This window comes from Diceros bicornis, chromosome 16 (assembly GCF_020826845.1).
Source record: "Diceros bicornis minor isolate mBicDic1 chromosome 16, mDicBic1.mat.cur, whole genome shotgun sequence".
In the NCBI taxonomy this organism is placed as follows: Eukaryota; Metazoa; Chordata; class Mammalia; order Perissodactyla; family Rhinocerotidae; genus Diceros; species Diceros bicornis.
The window spans coordinates 45,189,254-45,205,007 of NC_080755.1; the positions used below are offsets into that span (position 1 = coordinate 45,189,254).

Here is a 15,754-nt window from a genome sequence, read left to right on the forward strand (position 1 = left end):
GAGACTTATAGATACTTCTAGTGTGAATTTCCATCCTAACATTACTGAGCCTTCCTATGCAAGGACAATCTGTTTTTGCTTAATATAGAAAACACTGATCTTTAGTAAGGTGGTAAAATAGACAAGACAAGAGCGGTGCCATTTGTTTTCCTCTATATTTTGACTCTGTCTTTAACCGAACTCAAAGTACTTAATGGGCATCGTCTACTATATTTTGTGTCTTCATGGTCATGTTGAAGAAGAAGGATGTTCATACAGTGCTTTGACACTGGAAAAGATTCAGAGATAGTAGGCATTATAATAAGGCCATATAATCGGTAGTGAGCCTGGCACAGAATTCCATTGTTTTAACCTCCTAATTCTAACCTTTTTCTGTATGATGTTATCTTGAAAGCTAGCTATCACCCCTGAACTGGATAGTGAGGCTGCCGTTGGGTTCCAAATTCTGTCTCAAATTTGGATGAATCCATTTCAAAAAAAAAAAAGGGAAAAAAAGAGAGAAAGAAATAAGTAGACAAAAGAAGAGAGAAAAGAGACAGATACGGAAGTTACTGTTGCTTCCTAACATGATAGAACCTCAGTAGTAGCGACCTTAGAGATTGACCTGTCTGCAACCTAGAAGATGTTTGTCCAGCTACTACCTGAAAGAGAATATAGCCTGTCTCCTAATTGCATTCCAGGATCCTTTTCACTTTACTCCAGAAAAAAATTTTATCCAGCATACTGCTTACTTAATGATGATGAACATGTGAATACAGGCCAAGCATATATTTTGCTTTAGTTATAATGACAAACAGGAATCAAGCTTAAAATAGATACATTTATTTTATGGTAGATGAACCCCTGTAACCCATATTTCAGAATTTCATATGTCCCATGTTATGTTTTGAATTATTTGATAAATTCTTGTACCAACCATAATTCAAATTTATACGAGTCTTTAGGTAAATCAACACATTTAATGATTTTTTAAAAAATCAAACAAGACTTTTTAAAAGATCCATCTTTTCTGTAGGAATTAATGTTGTTCTATTTGGAGTGACCAAAGAGAATACCAGCATTGATGCACAGCCACAATTTATGATTATATAATGTATTTTTATTACTTAATCAATCATCTCTGGTAGTTATTCCTTTTGTTCGCCTACTTAATGGATTTGAAGTATGAGTGCTAGGTTCAGGCCAATGAGCCTCTTTTATGGTTTACAGCTTTACTATCATTTTTCTCCCTGCAGTACATTAAAAAAGAAAAAGGATGAGCTTACATGAGTGATTACTCAGCTGTGGTTGCAAGTTCTCCATGCTCACCATCTTACTTCCTAGAAAGGGACTAGGATAGAATTGGTCAGTCTCTGTCTCTCCTTTCTCTGTTTCTCTTTCTTTCTCTCTCTCTCTCTCTCTTGCTCTCGGATGTATACAGGCCTAGAAGAACAAACTCGAATGAAAACCCAGAGATCTGAGTGAACACTTTTCATATACATTCTTTGCTCCCTGTTGTTTTGCAGTAGCTTCACAGCAGTGATGTAAGGCTCTACTTATATAAATTTAATTGGAATAAGTAATAATTTATCTTAGTTTTATATCTTCTTTTTTACATTTTTATTTACTGTAATTTATTTTGGTGGCTATATAATTCAAGGTTGAGTAGCCAGGAGTTAGAGCCAAGTGTACTGCACACAGATGTTTAATAAACCTCTGTGCCCTGCAAACACACTCCTGGCCTGGGGTGCCTCATCACACCCCTGTTCTCATCCTGTCCATCGGAAACATGGAGTTTGGTGAACTTATCATTCTGAAACTCTGATTCTCCGAGATATTTCAGAACATTGAAACCAGCCCATCTTGGCAATGAGCATTCCCACAGCTGCTCTTATACTGTACCCTTAAATAAATAATTTTAAAATTTATTTTAAATCACATAGACAGAGTTGGAAATTTGCCATTAGTAGAACTCACTGAGCCATCAAATGTGATTGGAGCTTTTTTTTTGGTCACTTGACATTCTGAAACAGTAAAAGGAGTTCTTAAAAATAGCTACATTACTAAAGAGAGTATCTTAAACCTTTAGTTCTTCTTACTTAATTTGTATTATATTCAACTTACCTTAACTTGAATTTCTTACTGGAAAAATTCAGTTACTTCACAAAAAAAATTAAGACTCTCTAGCACAATTCTTTTTTTTTTTTTTTTTTTTAACAACACAGCTTGTCAGCTATTTTACTTTGGTAGTGTCTTATTACCAAAGGAAATTGCGTGGAAAAGCACTGCTTCTTAAAGCCTGCCATGCTGATTTGTCTCAGCAGTGCGTGTGTTCTTTAGATGTTCCTCATGGCTGGAGATGAGGACTGCATGGCAGCCCGGGACAAAGCACCATATGGCTGGGATGAGGTGAAGGATGACAAAGGGACAGGAGATGTCACAGCTTGTCAGTCTTTATCCCTAGAGGAAGCTCTGGTGACAGGGGAATGATTGAAATGGCAGGTTTGGGGTCCCTGGGCATGGAGAAGGGATAAACAATGACTAGGAATTCAATGACATAAACTCAAGGGAAAGGATAGAAACAAAGGGAGCTGGGGACTGAGTATAAGCGAGCTCTCCTGCAGTTGGTGAAAGATGCCAGGAAGAGACATTGATGGGATAGATGATTAAAGGTGGGCTCACAAAGCCTTGGAATAGTGACAGATGGAAAGGGTACAATTATTAGTAAGAAAATACAGAGAAAGGAAAGAGACTTGAAATGAAGAAAATTCTTGTAGGAGCAGACATGTGGGATGATAAAAAAGGAAAAGCAAAAGATGAATTTTTCTCTGCAACGTGATAAAGGAAATAGGGAGAGATATTGAGGTGACCAAGTCCTGTTCTTGCGTAGAGGAAGCACCCTTGTCCCCAGCTTACTTGACCTATCAGATTTAGCACAAATTCTTCCCAAAGATTTTCCAGTAGTGTTCCTAGATTTCACACCAGACATCATGAAACTGGACCAGCAAACACAGACTTTCTGTTCCCTGGATCTAAAGACAGATAAGTAATAGCAACCATTTATTGAATAGAAATCATATTCTAGGTACTAAGAGCAGCCCTTAAAATCCATTTCTCATCATCACTTAACCCTGCATGTTAAACATTTTGAATCAATTTTTAAATGTGGAAAGTAGGGTCAGAGAAGCTAAAATCTTTCCAAGTCACATAGTCACAGGGTGTCAGAGCAGGAGTCCCACATCCCCTCTATTTAATTACAGTTTTCTAATCAAATACATTTGATTACATAAATGATGGACTAGCCACCTCTCCAAGCTGCCTTGGGTCTTTGCTCCATCTTGGATAAACTCTTCAAAAGACACTTTCATAGATAAACAAAGTAAAAATAAAGAAATCATTGAAAGCATATAATATGTGACTTTACATACATACAATGTACAGATTAGAGTATAAAAACCTTCGTTCACACATATGTTGGTTGACGAGTTTACCAGATATTATTTTTCTCATTTTCTCTGAAAAGACCTCGGACTCGGAGAGATATAGTTATCTCTGCTGATATGATAATACTTCACAGAATTTGTTTTTCATCTTATCTCTTTGTGTGGCCATAGGTAATACTTTTTAGCATACAAGCTTGGCCTGGCAATTCTGTTTGATGTGTGGTCCTGGGATCAGAATCAGACTCCCTGTACCAGATCCCTAGGTCCTCCTCTGATGCACAGGTAGCCCAAACCAACTTTTCAGGCTTCTTTTCTGGTTCTTAATGAAAGCTTCATTTCTCTTAGGAACTATTCCTATGTGAATACACCTTCTACATTGTTTGGTACATAGTTGGATTTCAAGAATATTTTCCCCTGTCCATTTGGTCCAAAATGAAATATTCTCACCCGAAACCTCCATTCCCTTGGAACCTTCCTCTGAGTTCAGTTTTTCAATTTATTTTGTAATTTATTAGCAGAGTGATAATTATTAGCACAAGCAGCTTGCAGTAATAGCTTAGTCCCCTCCCAGTACATAATCTCAAAGGAAAGGGAAATTTCTAGTCAAAGTCTAAACATTATAATTTAACAAATTTGCAAAGCCTTTCATTTAGCTAACACTGCAAGAATATGTTAGATATCTAGGATGTGACTAAATGTACTGTGTTACATTGAGGGATTCACATGGTGAACAGTTCAGACTTGGTTCCTACTCTTATAGAGCATATAATTTGGTAGAGGATACCAAAAAATGGCTAGACCATTACAGTGCAGTACAGGAAGTGACCTGAGGAGATACTTACCCTGGTCCTATGAAAGCTCAGAATAGAGCACCTAAGCCGGGGTGGGGATCAGTGAGATGACACCTCAGCTGAAATCTGAGGGAGAAACCTGAGTCAGAGCAGCAAAGCAGTGGGAGGGAGGCATTCCAGCTCAGGTTACAGCACGCGGAAGTAGCAGAGGTGAAAGCATGAGGTCTTCACGGAACCGAATATGTTCAGTGTGGTGAGCGGAGAGGTAGCCATGAACCACGTCTGCAACTAAAGCCTTTGGAAACTCCTCAAGCCTAGCTCTCCACCCCCAGAAACCCTCCACTGGATCCTTCCTTGGCTTACCCCTGCCCAAGACAGCTGAGGAAGCACAGCTGGGATGGGAGAAGCAATGTTGGAGGTGGGAAGAGATAGGTCTTTGAGGGTGAAGCCAGGGCAAGGAGAATTATGGAGGTGGCTTTCCTCCTTGGAATCAGGAAACGGATTAAAACAGGCCTTCACACAGTGCCTTATACATAGTTATCCATTACTCCATGAATATTAAATGGATTAGTGATTGCATACATAAATTGATTTTACCAAAGAAAATTCATATATGTATGATTCAATTATATTTATTTTATTTATATAAATATATTATATATATAATTCAATGTACATTTTATTTCTATTAAATCTTCAAGCCAATAGGAGATGCAGCAAATAAAGTATCTAGTTGATTTGGTGGCTACGTTTCTAGTATTTTGGTTAACATTATGGGGAGTGACAGGGAAATAAGACTATTGGTTGTCTGATATTTAATGCAAATTAAATATTTTTGTTCTTATGAATATTTCTTATCATCTTTTATATGCTTCATAGGGAATGGAGTTTGGGCACTGTTAATAAGCTCAGAAAAAAATTAGTGTCCATAAATACTAAATAATAAAAATCTGACAGAAAAAAAGTCTCTGGTATCTAAAGGGAAGGTGGCTTTATAGAAAAATTAAGCCAATAACGTAATTGTCACTAAGGCTATTGCAATGACATCATAAAAATGTTGTTGTTATTATTATTATTGGTTTTTGATTTCAAAACTGTCTAGTCTTTGGATTTACATTATCTTCGGAAATCACCTTTTCCTGGATTTTGCTATGAAAAATTTTGAAAAAGAGATTCTTAAAAAAAAAGAAGACTATCTTATAGTGTGGCAAATTCTCCTCTTCTTCTCCATGACAACAGATAAAGAAGCTGTAACCATGGCAACAGTAATGGGCCAGGGAGATTAGGGCCAGACTGGAGATTAGGCCTCCAAGAGCAAAGGAAAGAAGTCCTGATTGGTTCCTTATTGAGACCTTGTGTGAAGACAAGTTACTGTTGATAGAAAGCTGGAGGATTAGTAAGAGCAAAATTAATTCCCCTGTATAAAGTAAGACGCCATTCCTTTGTTAAAAACGTGTCCCTTCCTTTTCATATAATGACTTTTTAAATTGAGGTAAAGAGTCCATGATTAATTCTGCTCTGAGCTTTATCTGCCATCCAAGTCTGGACTAGCTCTGTGAGAAGCCACTCCCGAAAGCTTGAAGAGAAAACTGTCCGTGTGTGGACTGCCATTGCTCTCTTTCTTGGCAGCCCCTGAATGGGTAGAGAAACCAAGTCATTTTTGTCGTGATACCATCTATAAGTGAGGTGTTCTTGAGGAAAAAGTATTTGAAAATGTCTCTTCTGTTCTTTTAAAACTTATTTTTCTAACTTCTTGAAAATGCTCAAAAAGATTTCTCCCAGTCATCATAGATCACATTTTGTTTTTAAAAAATCTTTTGTAAAAAAATCTAGTAAGGATCCCATTTTCTAGAAACCTGTAAGTTGTATAGGTATTATATTTTGAGAAAATGCGCCATCTATGATTTCACATTGGTGCATTGATAAAGGGGGTATTTATTTTTTAAACAATAAATTTATAGACATGAGAATGTTTGGTATGAATCTTTTCCATTTTAAAGGATTTTGCCAAATTGACTTAAAAAGATTGTCTTCTTACAAACTTCATCTGACAGCATAAGGGCGTGCCACACCCTGCCAACGCTAGATACTAACATTCTTTAAAGTCTTTCTACTCTGACAGATTTTTTTTAATAGACTTTATTCTGACAGACTTTTTTAGATTTTATTTTAAAGCACATTTCTTTTATTATTTGTCAGGTTGAACCCTATTTTATAATAAGATTCTTTATTATTTTATTGATTGTTGGACATTCTTTTTACATTATAAATATTAACTATTGTCTTGTGGAGATTTTGCAAATACTTTGGGTCAGTCTTTCCAGAGGAAACAACACCTAGATGAAGTCAAGAGGAAAATAGGAGTTAAGTGAATGAGAAGAGCTTCCTAAAGAGTGGGAGCTGCCTGTGGGAAGGCTCTAGGGAATGCCAAGTGGTTCACCATGGAGAGAGCATGCTCAGTGTAAGCATCAAAAAGCCAGGGAATCTCCATGTGAGCTCCATGTGGGCAATGGCTTCATCTATTGTTCACCACTCTTTCTTCTGGCCTAGAAGAAGGGCTGGCACGAGATAGGTGCTCTGTGAATAGTGGCTGAATGAGTAGAGCTAATGAATGTCACTTACTGTGGGCACCCACAAGCCTCTGCCCAAAGGTTATTTTTCTGGCAGCAGGAACATACTAGACTATTACACAGGAAGGTCAATGCCCTTGGAATCATCCTCAATCAACGGCAGAGGAGTGGTAGATAAACATCCGAATTTACTTCCCTCAGGGATGGATAACTCAGAGGCCTGTTCTGCACTGACTTCCAGAGTCCCCCGTGGGGTTGCCCTTCAGTTTCCCACAGTGGTAACTGCCAGATAACTCCCTGCCGTCTCACTTCCTGGCTCCCCACTGGTAAATTTCTTTGGATCACCTTCCAAATAAAGTATTTGAACTTAAATCCTTTTCTTAGGGCCTCTGTGTGGAGGAAACCAAACCAAGAAAAGTGATAAACAGGAGCCAGGCCAGCAGGCAGATTGAAAAGTTTGGAGATTCCTTGAGGCAAAGGGTAGACACTGAGGATAAACAAACAGTAAAGTGATATGACCAGATGTGTGTTTTTATCAGCTTATTCTGGATGCTGTACAGAGAGCACATTGGAAGGAGATGAGTGAAAAGAGAGCAGAGAAGCTGGAAGATAGTTGTGGCATTTCTGATGAGAGAGAATGATGGTGTGGATATTCGTGTGGCATGGAGATAAAATAAAGTAGATTTACCTGATGTCCAGAAGGGGGAATCCTAGAAGAGGTGACTGAGGAAGAGTCAGGAATAGGGAGCACATTTCAGGTTTCTGGGCTGTACAGTTGAGGGGACAGTATAGTCAAGTAGACACAACTGAGATAAACAGCCCAGGAGGAGAAGCAGTCTGAATGGGCAGTGAGTGGGGAGGGAAAGAATAAAATTCACTTCAGTGTGCTAGTTTGAGCTTTCTCTGGTTTTTTACTTTGTAGAAGTAAAGGTTTTTGTAAAGAGGCTTAATATCACCCATATTTTTGAGAGAGATGCTACATATCCAGGCATCAATCTTTTCTCCTCCCCTCACCACTCCAAAAGATTGACTACCTTGCTGCCAGTCTTCCATTTATTTAAAATCCTGTGCTGATCAAGAAAACAAGGAGAAATTTTATCTATAAAGAAGTAAGCTAAGAATCTATGGAGCCAAAATTAACTTTGAAAGCCTTCTGCAGTTCTTTAAAACCTCTTCCTCTGTATAACTGGTATGTATTGTAAATGGATAATGTTTCCAGAACCATCGGGAAATGAGATATCCACCCCCCCCCCCCCAAAAAAAGTGGATTTTCCAGCTAACGGGGGTTTAGTTCACAGAAAGAATACCAACTCAGTCAGCCCCTGGAGAAAGTGAACACAAGAATGGAGACTGACTTTGATAAAAACTAGAGAAAATGGCCTACAAAAGCCAATTTGAAGATGAAATGTAGGCAAATGGACATTTGTGGTTTAGGGCTGGAAATCACCTGTCAAGATGGAGCACATGTTCCCTAGACTTGGAGACTTGAACAAATAAGAAGAAAACAGAGATATCCAGTAAAGATGAATTATGAATTCACACACACACATTTAATAAAAAACTTCTATTGCAGATTATAAATGCCCCACATGTTTGAAAAACCAGTTTTCCAGTTGTGGCTGATTCAGTTGTTCCTATGAATAACAACTGTTAAATTTCCTATAAATATAATGGTACTCTACAAGCATGGTACAATCGTATCTTTATGTCTTGTGGAATTTTCTCTTATTTCCTTTACTAGCAGATAGTCCATGAGAACTGTTTCTACTTGTTGTTAGCTCTCATCAACTTTAATATGCTGCTTTAAATTTTCTCTAGTCTTAGAAAATACATAAATCAGCTACTTCAAATTGTATCTAAAACAGTGTAAACAGGTTCTGAGTGCAATAAGGTTTTGTAATAACTACATGGCTACTTGAGGCGTTTATCAATGCATGTAAGTCCATGGCTATGTTTCCCTGTGCCATGCCTAAACAGCATATTTTTTTCTTATTGTCGTGGATCCAAGGAGTAGTAGGAACTGGACAAATATGCAGTAGAATCAAATATGTTATTAATTAGCCACCCTTTTATAAACCACAAGAAATTCTAATGTACCTTTGATTCCATTTACCGTTTCTTGCTTTCTCTTGGTTTTCTTCATTTCTTTAGAACTTACATGAGTGTACCATTCTGTGTTTGCTAATGGGTTCCTCTGCCTTTCTGCACATTTCCCATCTATGGCGCCAATACCTCTGACAGCCCCCTCTCCTTCCTCCTTAGCTATCCCAAGTTCCAGTGTCCTCCCTTCTGCTCCCAGAGATGTGGTCCCCGTTTTGGTTTCCAGTCGATTCATCCGTCTCAGCTGGCGCCCACCTGCAGAGGCAAAAGGGAACATTCAAACCTTCACAGTCTTTTTCTCCAGAGAAGGAGACAACAGGTAGGTGCTACCAATAACATTCAGCCCCATCCACTGTCTCTTCAAATGTTTACTGTTGGGTGATGGCAGTGGGATACCCCGAGCAGGGACTTTGGAGACCATGTGAAATCTTTCCTTTGTGCCCTGTGCTTATTAATAAATGGAGATATATCTCCATTACCTGTGTGGTTTTTTAAAGCAGGATTGTTTAGAGAATCAAATTAAATCATTGTAGAAAACTTCCTTGAAAAAAGACAAGCATGTGGATATATGATATCAGTTTTTTTATTTCCTTGATTTTCAAGGTGATAAACAGAAAAAAGAATTAAGCTGTATACTGGTAGAATAGGAGATGAAAGAACCACTGTGGCTACGTTGCATTCTCACCTCTGTCATTGACATCATGTGATCTCAAGAAAACTACATAACTTCTCTGAGCCTCACTTTATTATTTAATGAAGAGGAAATAATAATACTTACACTGCAAGGTTTTGGTAGGATTAAATTATGTTGCATACATAAAGGTCATAGCAGAGTGTCTAGTGTACAGTAGAAGTTGTCGTTAATATTATTATTGACTAGACAAAAGTGAGCTCTATGTATCTGGTTTCAACGTTCAATCTACTGTTATTGTTTTTCCACTTTTTCCCCTTAAAATATTTCACCATTTTAAGACTTTGAAGTTTGGTTTCTAAGTCTAAGGCAGATATTGGATAAGTTCTAATTCCTTGTATAAGAATAAGCTATTATATACCTCTTCTTATTTCTTTAAATTTATTACACTTATTTTGCATTCCATATTTTATCATTCTGATATCTGCAGTCTTTGTAAGTCTGATTCAGTGATCTCTTCCTGCTGACTCCTCCTCATAGTGGCTTGTTTCTTTGTATGTTTGGGTAACTCTTGATTGTTAACTCTAGTCCTTAGAGATTTATCCAAGGCCAAGGTTTAAAGTGCAATTCTCATGGGAGGATTTGCTTTATCAAAATGAGACCAGGTTAAACCAAATGTTTAAGGTTTACTTGGTTCATACAGGTCTCACTGATACTTTATTGGTTATCAGAAAGTCCATTAAGTATGATAACATTTGTTTTTCTGCCAATTTTAACATATCAACTCAAGTGAGTAAATGCCAACTTGTGGTAAGGAATTCCCAAAGAGATATTTTGTTGTTGTTTCCATTAAGCTAAGGATGAGACTGGTATGTATATTCCCTCACCAGTTCTCATATAAGGTTAATTTCATTTTCTGGTTCACCTACCGAGGTTTGCCCTGTCAGGATCCTGACTGTATGCAGGGCTCTCCAATCAGACCTCATACCCCACTTCACCTGCAAGCTTTGCTTCCTGGCTCCCTTCTCCTGTCGGTTTCTAAAACTCCTAGCTCCAGACCTCTACTGTTGGGCACATACCCTCAGGCAAACACCAGCTCTGCAGGTCTGCTTTCTTAGTATGATATTTCTTTTACTTTGCTGCCGGCATATTCAGGGATAAAGAAATTTTAAAAAATAAAAGAGATTTTGAATCATTTTCTCTGAATTTTAGGTGTGCTATAACAGAAGGGTTTTTCACATAATGTCTAGTTTGCCATATTGTTTAAAATGGAATTTTGTAATATTTATCAAATGCCCATATGATTGGTATTATTATTCTGTATCATTAATTATTGACATTTGAAGAGGTACATTTGAATATAAGCATATTTAATGTTTAGAAAATTTTCTTTAAGATTAAAGCTTCAAACCACTCTGTAAACATCTCACTTAGAAAGGATCAGAAAGCTAGGATACTCTCTAAATGGACCTTTCCATCCTATACCTTAGGTGTTTTGTAAATGTCTCTTCTCCTCATCAACTTTTGGGATTTCTACATTGCCAATTAAAGGTGCTCAAAGAGATCAGCATGTGAAAGTTCAGTTTGTTTCAGAGAAACACTACGTTGTCAAATTCCAAGATTCTGTAGAGAAGAACGCCTATTTATAAATGTACTCAACAAACTTACCTGAGTCTCTCACACAGGGAGGGAACGTCATCATGCTCTTCAGTAGATGAGAATTTTGATAGGGCAACTAGGGTTTTCATAAAGTGTCTGTCTGTGGACTTGGCTGAGTTCAGAGATCCATGTCTTTTCTTCCGTATTAAACCTCCTCTTACATCTAACCGGTCCACGTGTACAACCATTGGTAGGCAGAGTTTCCGGGATTTGGCAGCTTCTTCCTTCATCCTTGAATGAAGACTGCATTCGCTTTCTGTAAAGTTTACCAGCCCAAGGAAATGTGACCTATTTTATGCATCACACATATGGGATTATTTTCGGGTGGTAGTGGTGGCATGGGGAGGTAGAGAGGGAAAAGGAGAAAGAAAGGGAGAAGGAGAGAGAGAGAGAGACAGAGAGAAATGACAAGTACTCTGGTGGGACTCAGTTGTTCACACAGCTGAGCTCACCCTAATCCTGGCTGTCATCATTCATTCCTCTGAGGGAGAGTGCACTAGATGGCTCTCTAAGTGTTCCAGTACCTAGTGAAGTGCCAATAGAGAGCATGTGGGGAGAAGCCAGGAGTCAAGTGCGAGGCTTCTAGTCTCTCAAATTCATGAATGCTGTAAACACATAGTGATCTTTAGGAACTCCTCAGGATTTAAAAGGGACAATATAGCTTGGGCTGGCCAGAATGGTATTTAGTTCAAAATGCTGCAGTGTGATAACTGGACAGAACAGTACAACTTCTCTCATACTACTTCTCAACGCTTTTCTTTCTGGTTGGCAGCAACAAAATATATCCTTTTTAAGTTTCTATTTTCTTTTACAATTTGACCTGACTTTAAAATGAAAGGAAGAAATACCTGTATGCATATAGCCTACGTTCCCTAAGATTATTCATTACCGTGAAGAAGTAGGCATTTGTTCTAGTCTTATCTCTGCAACTATTTGACTCTGTGACCTTATGATGAGTCTCGTAAGTTCTTAGGATCTCAGTGTGTGCAGTTGTGAACCTGGAGGTAATAATTCTTGCCCAGTTGTCTTCATGTATCCACATGGATTTCCTGGAGGCATCTTAAATTCAGCCTGCCCAAAATCATACTCGCTCTCTCCTCCTTAAATATATTTTTCCTTTCTTTCTTTGGTTTATGTTAGTACTTTGCATCCTGTTGACCAAGCGAAAAACCCAGTTATATTTTACTCCACTCTGTCTCTCAGCACTGCCATTAGTCATCAAGTCCTGTCAGGTCTGCCTCGGCCACAGCTCAGCTATGGCACCTTTATTCTATTGCCTTCATCATCACTTACCTGATCTCTGACAATAGCTTCTCACCTTCTAATTTATCCTCCTCACTGTCTCTAGTTATCTTTTTGAAATATGGTTTGCATCACTCACTCCACTGCTAAAAATTGTGAATGTTCTTAAGTTTAAATATGATAAAATTCTCATATAAATATATGCCCATAATAATTTCCAAGCTTCTTTGAATAGAAGTCTATTCCCAATCTGTTGATAGATTGTGGTTCCTATAAGCTATAATGGTTAAAAATATGCCACTTAAATAGAAATGGCTGGATTTGAAGATGGTACTACTATTTATCAGATGTGTGACTTTTGTGTATTTAATTATGTAAAAAACAAGAATAAAATCTCTCTCCTTAATGGATAAAATGAAGACATGGGAACTAATGGAAAGAATTCAAGTAAAGCATCCAGAACAGTCACTGCACATAGGTAGAATGGAGGGGCTTAGAATAGTGTGAGCTCAGAGACAGTAAGGAAAAGAGGCTGAAAATAAAGCTAAAAGGGTAGTAGTAGTAATAATAATAAGGATAATAATAATAATAACGATAATAATAAGAAGAAAAAGTTTCTATTTTTCATATGAACCATTTATTTTCATAACTTCTCACTGTTTCCTACTTACAATACCATTTTATCCTTTTCTCAGATATTATCTTTCTTATCTTTCAAGACCAAAGATCAATCCTCCATACACCCTTGGCTAGTCACTTCCATGGTCAAGCCATGGTCCTTGTCAACACCAATCACTGCAACCTCTCCATGATCTCAATTTCAAACGTCATACTTACACTTCATTCTCTAGACTCCTATTTTCCTGTCTTCCATTTAGGACTCTGACTACAACAAACCTTTGATTCCACAGGACCTACAAGTCATTGATTCTACGGTGTGTTCATTGTCCCTCATCCTTCATGTTTTCCTTCACTTTTTAAACAGCTAAAATCCCGTGGCTAATTATTATAAACACTGAAATACACCAATATTTTGCTTTTTACTCTCTCATTTCATATTAATTTCTTGGAAAACCAAACTCAATAAAATGCAGTTTTCTACCTACTCTTTACTTGCACTCTTGTAGATGGATATAACTGGAAGAAAATGTATAACTGTGCTGACTAGTCTTTAAACTCATAACTGCTCATCTTAAGTTTCCCCTTAAAGCTGTTTGAAATTATATCACATATATCAATAATCAGCCTCTCTCACACATGCTCCTAATGATATTTTATGCCTTTTCCTCTCTTCTCAGATCTCAAACACCTTCCCTCTTTCCTCACACTTAGTTGATCTTGCTTCTAATTTCTAGGAAAATAGTAGCAATCAGAAGGGAAGCTATACAGACTTCCATATCTGATTTATCTACCCAAGTATGTCCTTAAGCATGTAATGTCTTTCTTCAAATTTCTATACAAGAACTGCCTATGCTCTTAACTAAGGCCAAACTTTCACTTATGCACTAGATCCCATCCTTTCAAAGGAACAAATGAACAAAAGGAACAAAACTTCAGCCATACTTTCTCTCTCCTCCTCATCAATTTTTGCTACTCTAGTGGATTGTGTCCATCAGCATACAAGCATGCAGTTGTACTTTCCACCTCAACAAATTTTCCCTCAGTCTGCTTCTCTCTCCTCTGTCACTCTATTCTCTGTTCCCTTTTATAGCAATGTTCCTTGAGTTGTCTAACTTCACTCCAATGCCTTACCTCATATTCCAGTTGTGATTCTGTCCTTAGCATTTCGCTGTAACTTCTTCTATCACCAGTGACCTCCATGTTGCTAAACCCCGTAGTCAATTCCTGGTCCTTACATTACTTGGATAGTCAGCAAATTTTGTCACTTTGATCACTTTCTTTATCATGAAACTCATTCTTCCCTTGGGTTCTGTTACACACATTCTCCTAGTTCTACTCCAGTCCCTCTGGTCACTCATTTTTAGGCTCTTTTACTTTTTACTCCTGACCTGTGAATATTGAATTGTCCTAGGACTCAGGCTTCAGAGATCTCTTTTCATCCAGTTTGTGACTTTATATTTTGTCAATATGCTGATGTCTTCCAAATTTGTATCTCTGGTCCTGATATTTCACCTGCAATCCTGAATCATATATCCAAATTCCTACTTGATTTCTCATGGGCGTCTAAAACTTATAAACAAAATCAAATACCTGTTTTCTTTCAACCCCAACCCTCCTCCAAATACTTTATTATTCCAGAGGCTCCTCCAACTCAGCAAAATCTTCATCTTTGTCAATAATCAGACCCAAATCCTTGGAATAATCCTTAATCCCTCTCTTTTTCTTGCACCCTATACCAAATCTACCATCAAGTCTTGGCACTACCGTCAAAATATATCCTGCATCCGTGAAACAATATGATACCTGATATTTGCTACAAAATAATACTAAATGACTGGCTATGATTTCACATTTTGAGTTGAATGATGGGAATAAAGTGATTCATCATCTTATTCTGTCTAATTTCGTATTGCTCAAAAATTTCCATAATAAAAAATTCGAGTCAAATAAATAAATAAAAATAAAACATATACTGAATCCTACCACTTCCTACGCCCTTTTACTACCATTAAGTCCATTTGAACTATTGCAAAAAACCTCTCAAGTCTATTCTCACCATAGCAGCTGGAGTAAGTCTTTTAAAACATAAGTTAGTTCGTGGCTTTCGTCTGCTTCAGAACCCTCCAATGACTTCCTATCTCATTCGGAGAAGAAGCAGAAATCCTTCCTGATCTGGCCCCTTGTCACCTTCCCAGCTTCATCTCTTACTATTCTTACTATTTCTCTATTTGCTCACTCCTCTCCAGTCTCACTGGCTTCCTTGTGTTTCTTAAATATACCAAGAATCCTCCTCCCTCAAGACCTTTGCATTTGCTGTTCAGTCTAGCTAGAATGTCCCTCCCTTCAGAGATTCACACGGATCATTCCTTAACTTCCACTAAATCTTTCCCGAAATGGCACCTTCTCTTGGAGGTCTTACCTGACCCCAGCATTCCGTATGCCCTTTGTCATTCTTATTTTTCTCCACAGCTGTATTACCTCCTACTTATTGTTTCCTGAATCACCTTTCTTGCCACTGGAATATAAGCTTCATGTGGGCAGGAATGTTTTTATCTCCTTTATTCACTGGGCTATTATTCTCAGCACCTAGAGCAATACCTAACCTAACCCATAGTAAACACTCACAAAATATTTGTTGAATTGAGGCCTTAACCGAAATGTCAATTACTATGTGAAACTCTCCAGAGTCCTCCAGGTCAGAAATCATCAATTTCTCTT

General features: G+C 37.8%; 1 protein-coding gene across 1 annotated transcript in view; it reads left to right on the forward strand.

Moving 5' to 3' along the window:
* DCC (DCC netrin 1 receptor) overlaps positions 1-15,754 on the forward strand; it is a 1,099,744-nt gene that overhangs the window by 752,029 nt on the left and 331,961 nt on the right. The window contains exon 8 of the mRNA XM_058557158.1: positions 9,046-9,202. Within this exon, the coding sequence (XP_058413141.1) occupies positions 9,046-9,202 (157 nt within the window). The remainder of the gene's footprint in view (positions 1-9,045; positions 9,203-15,754) is intronic.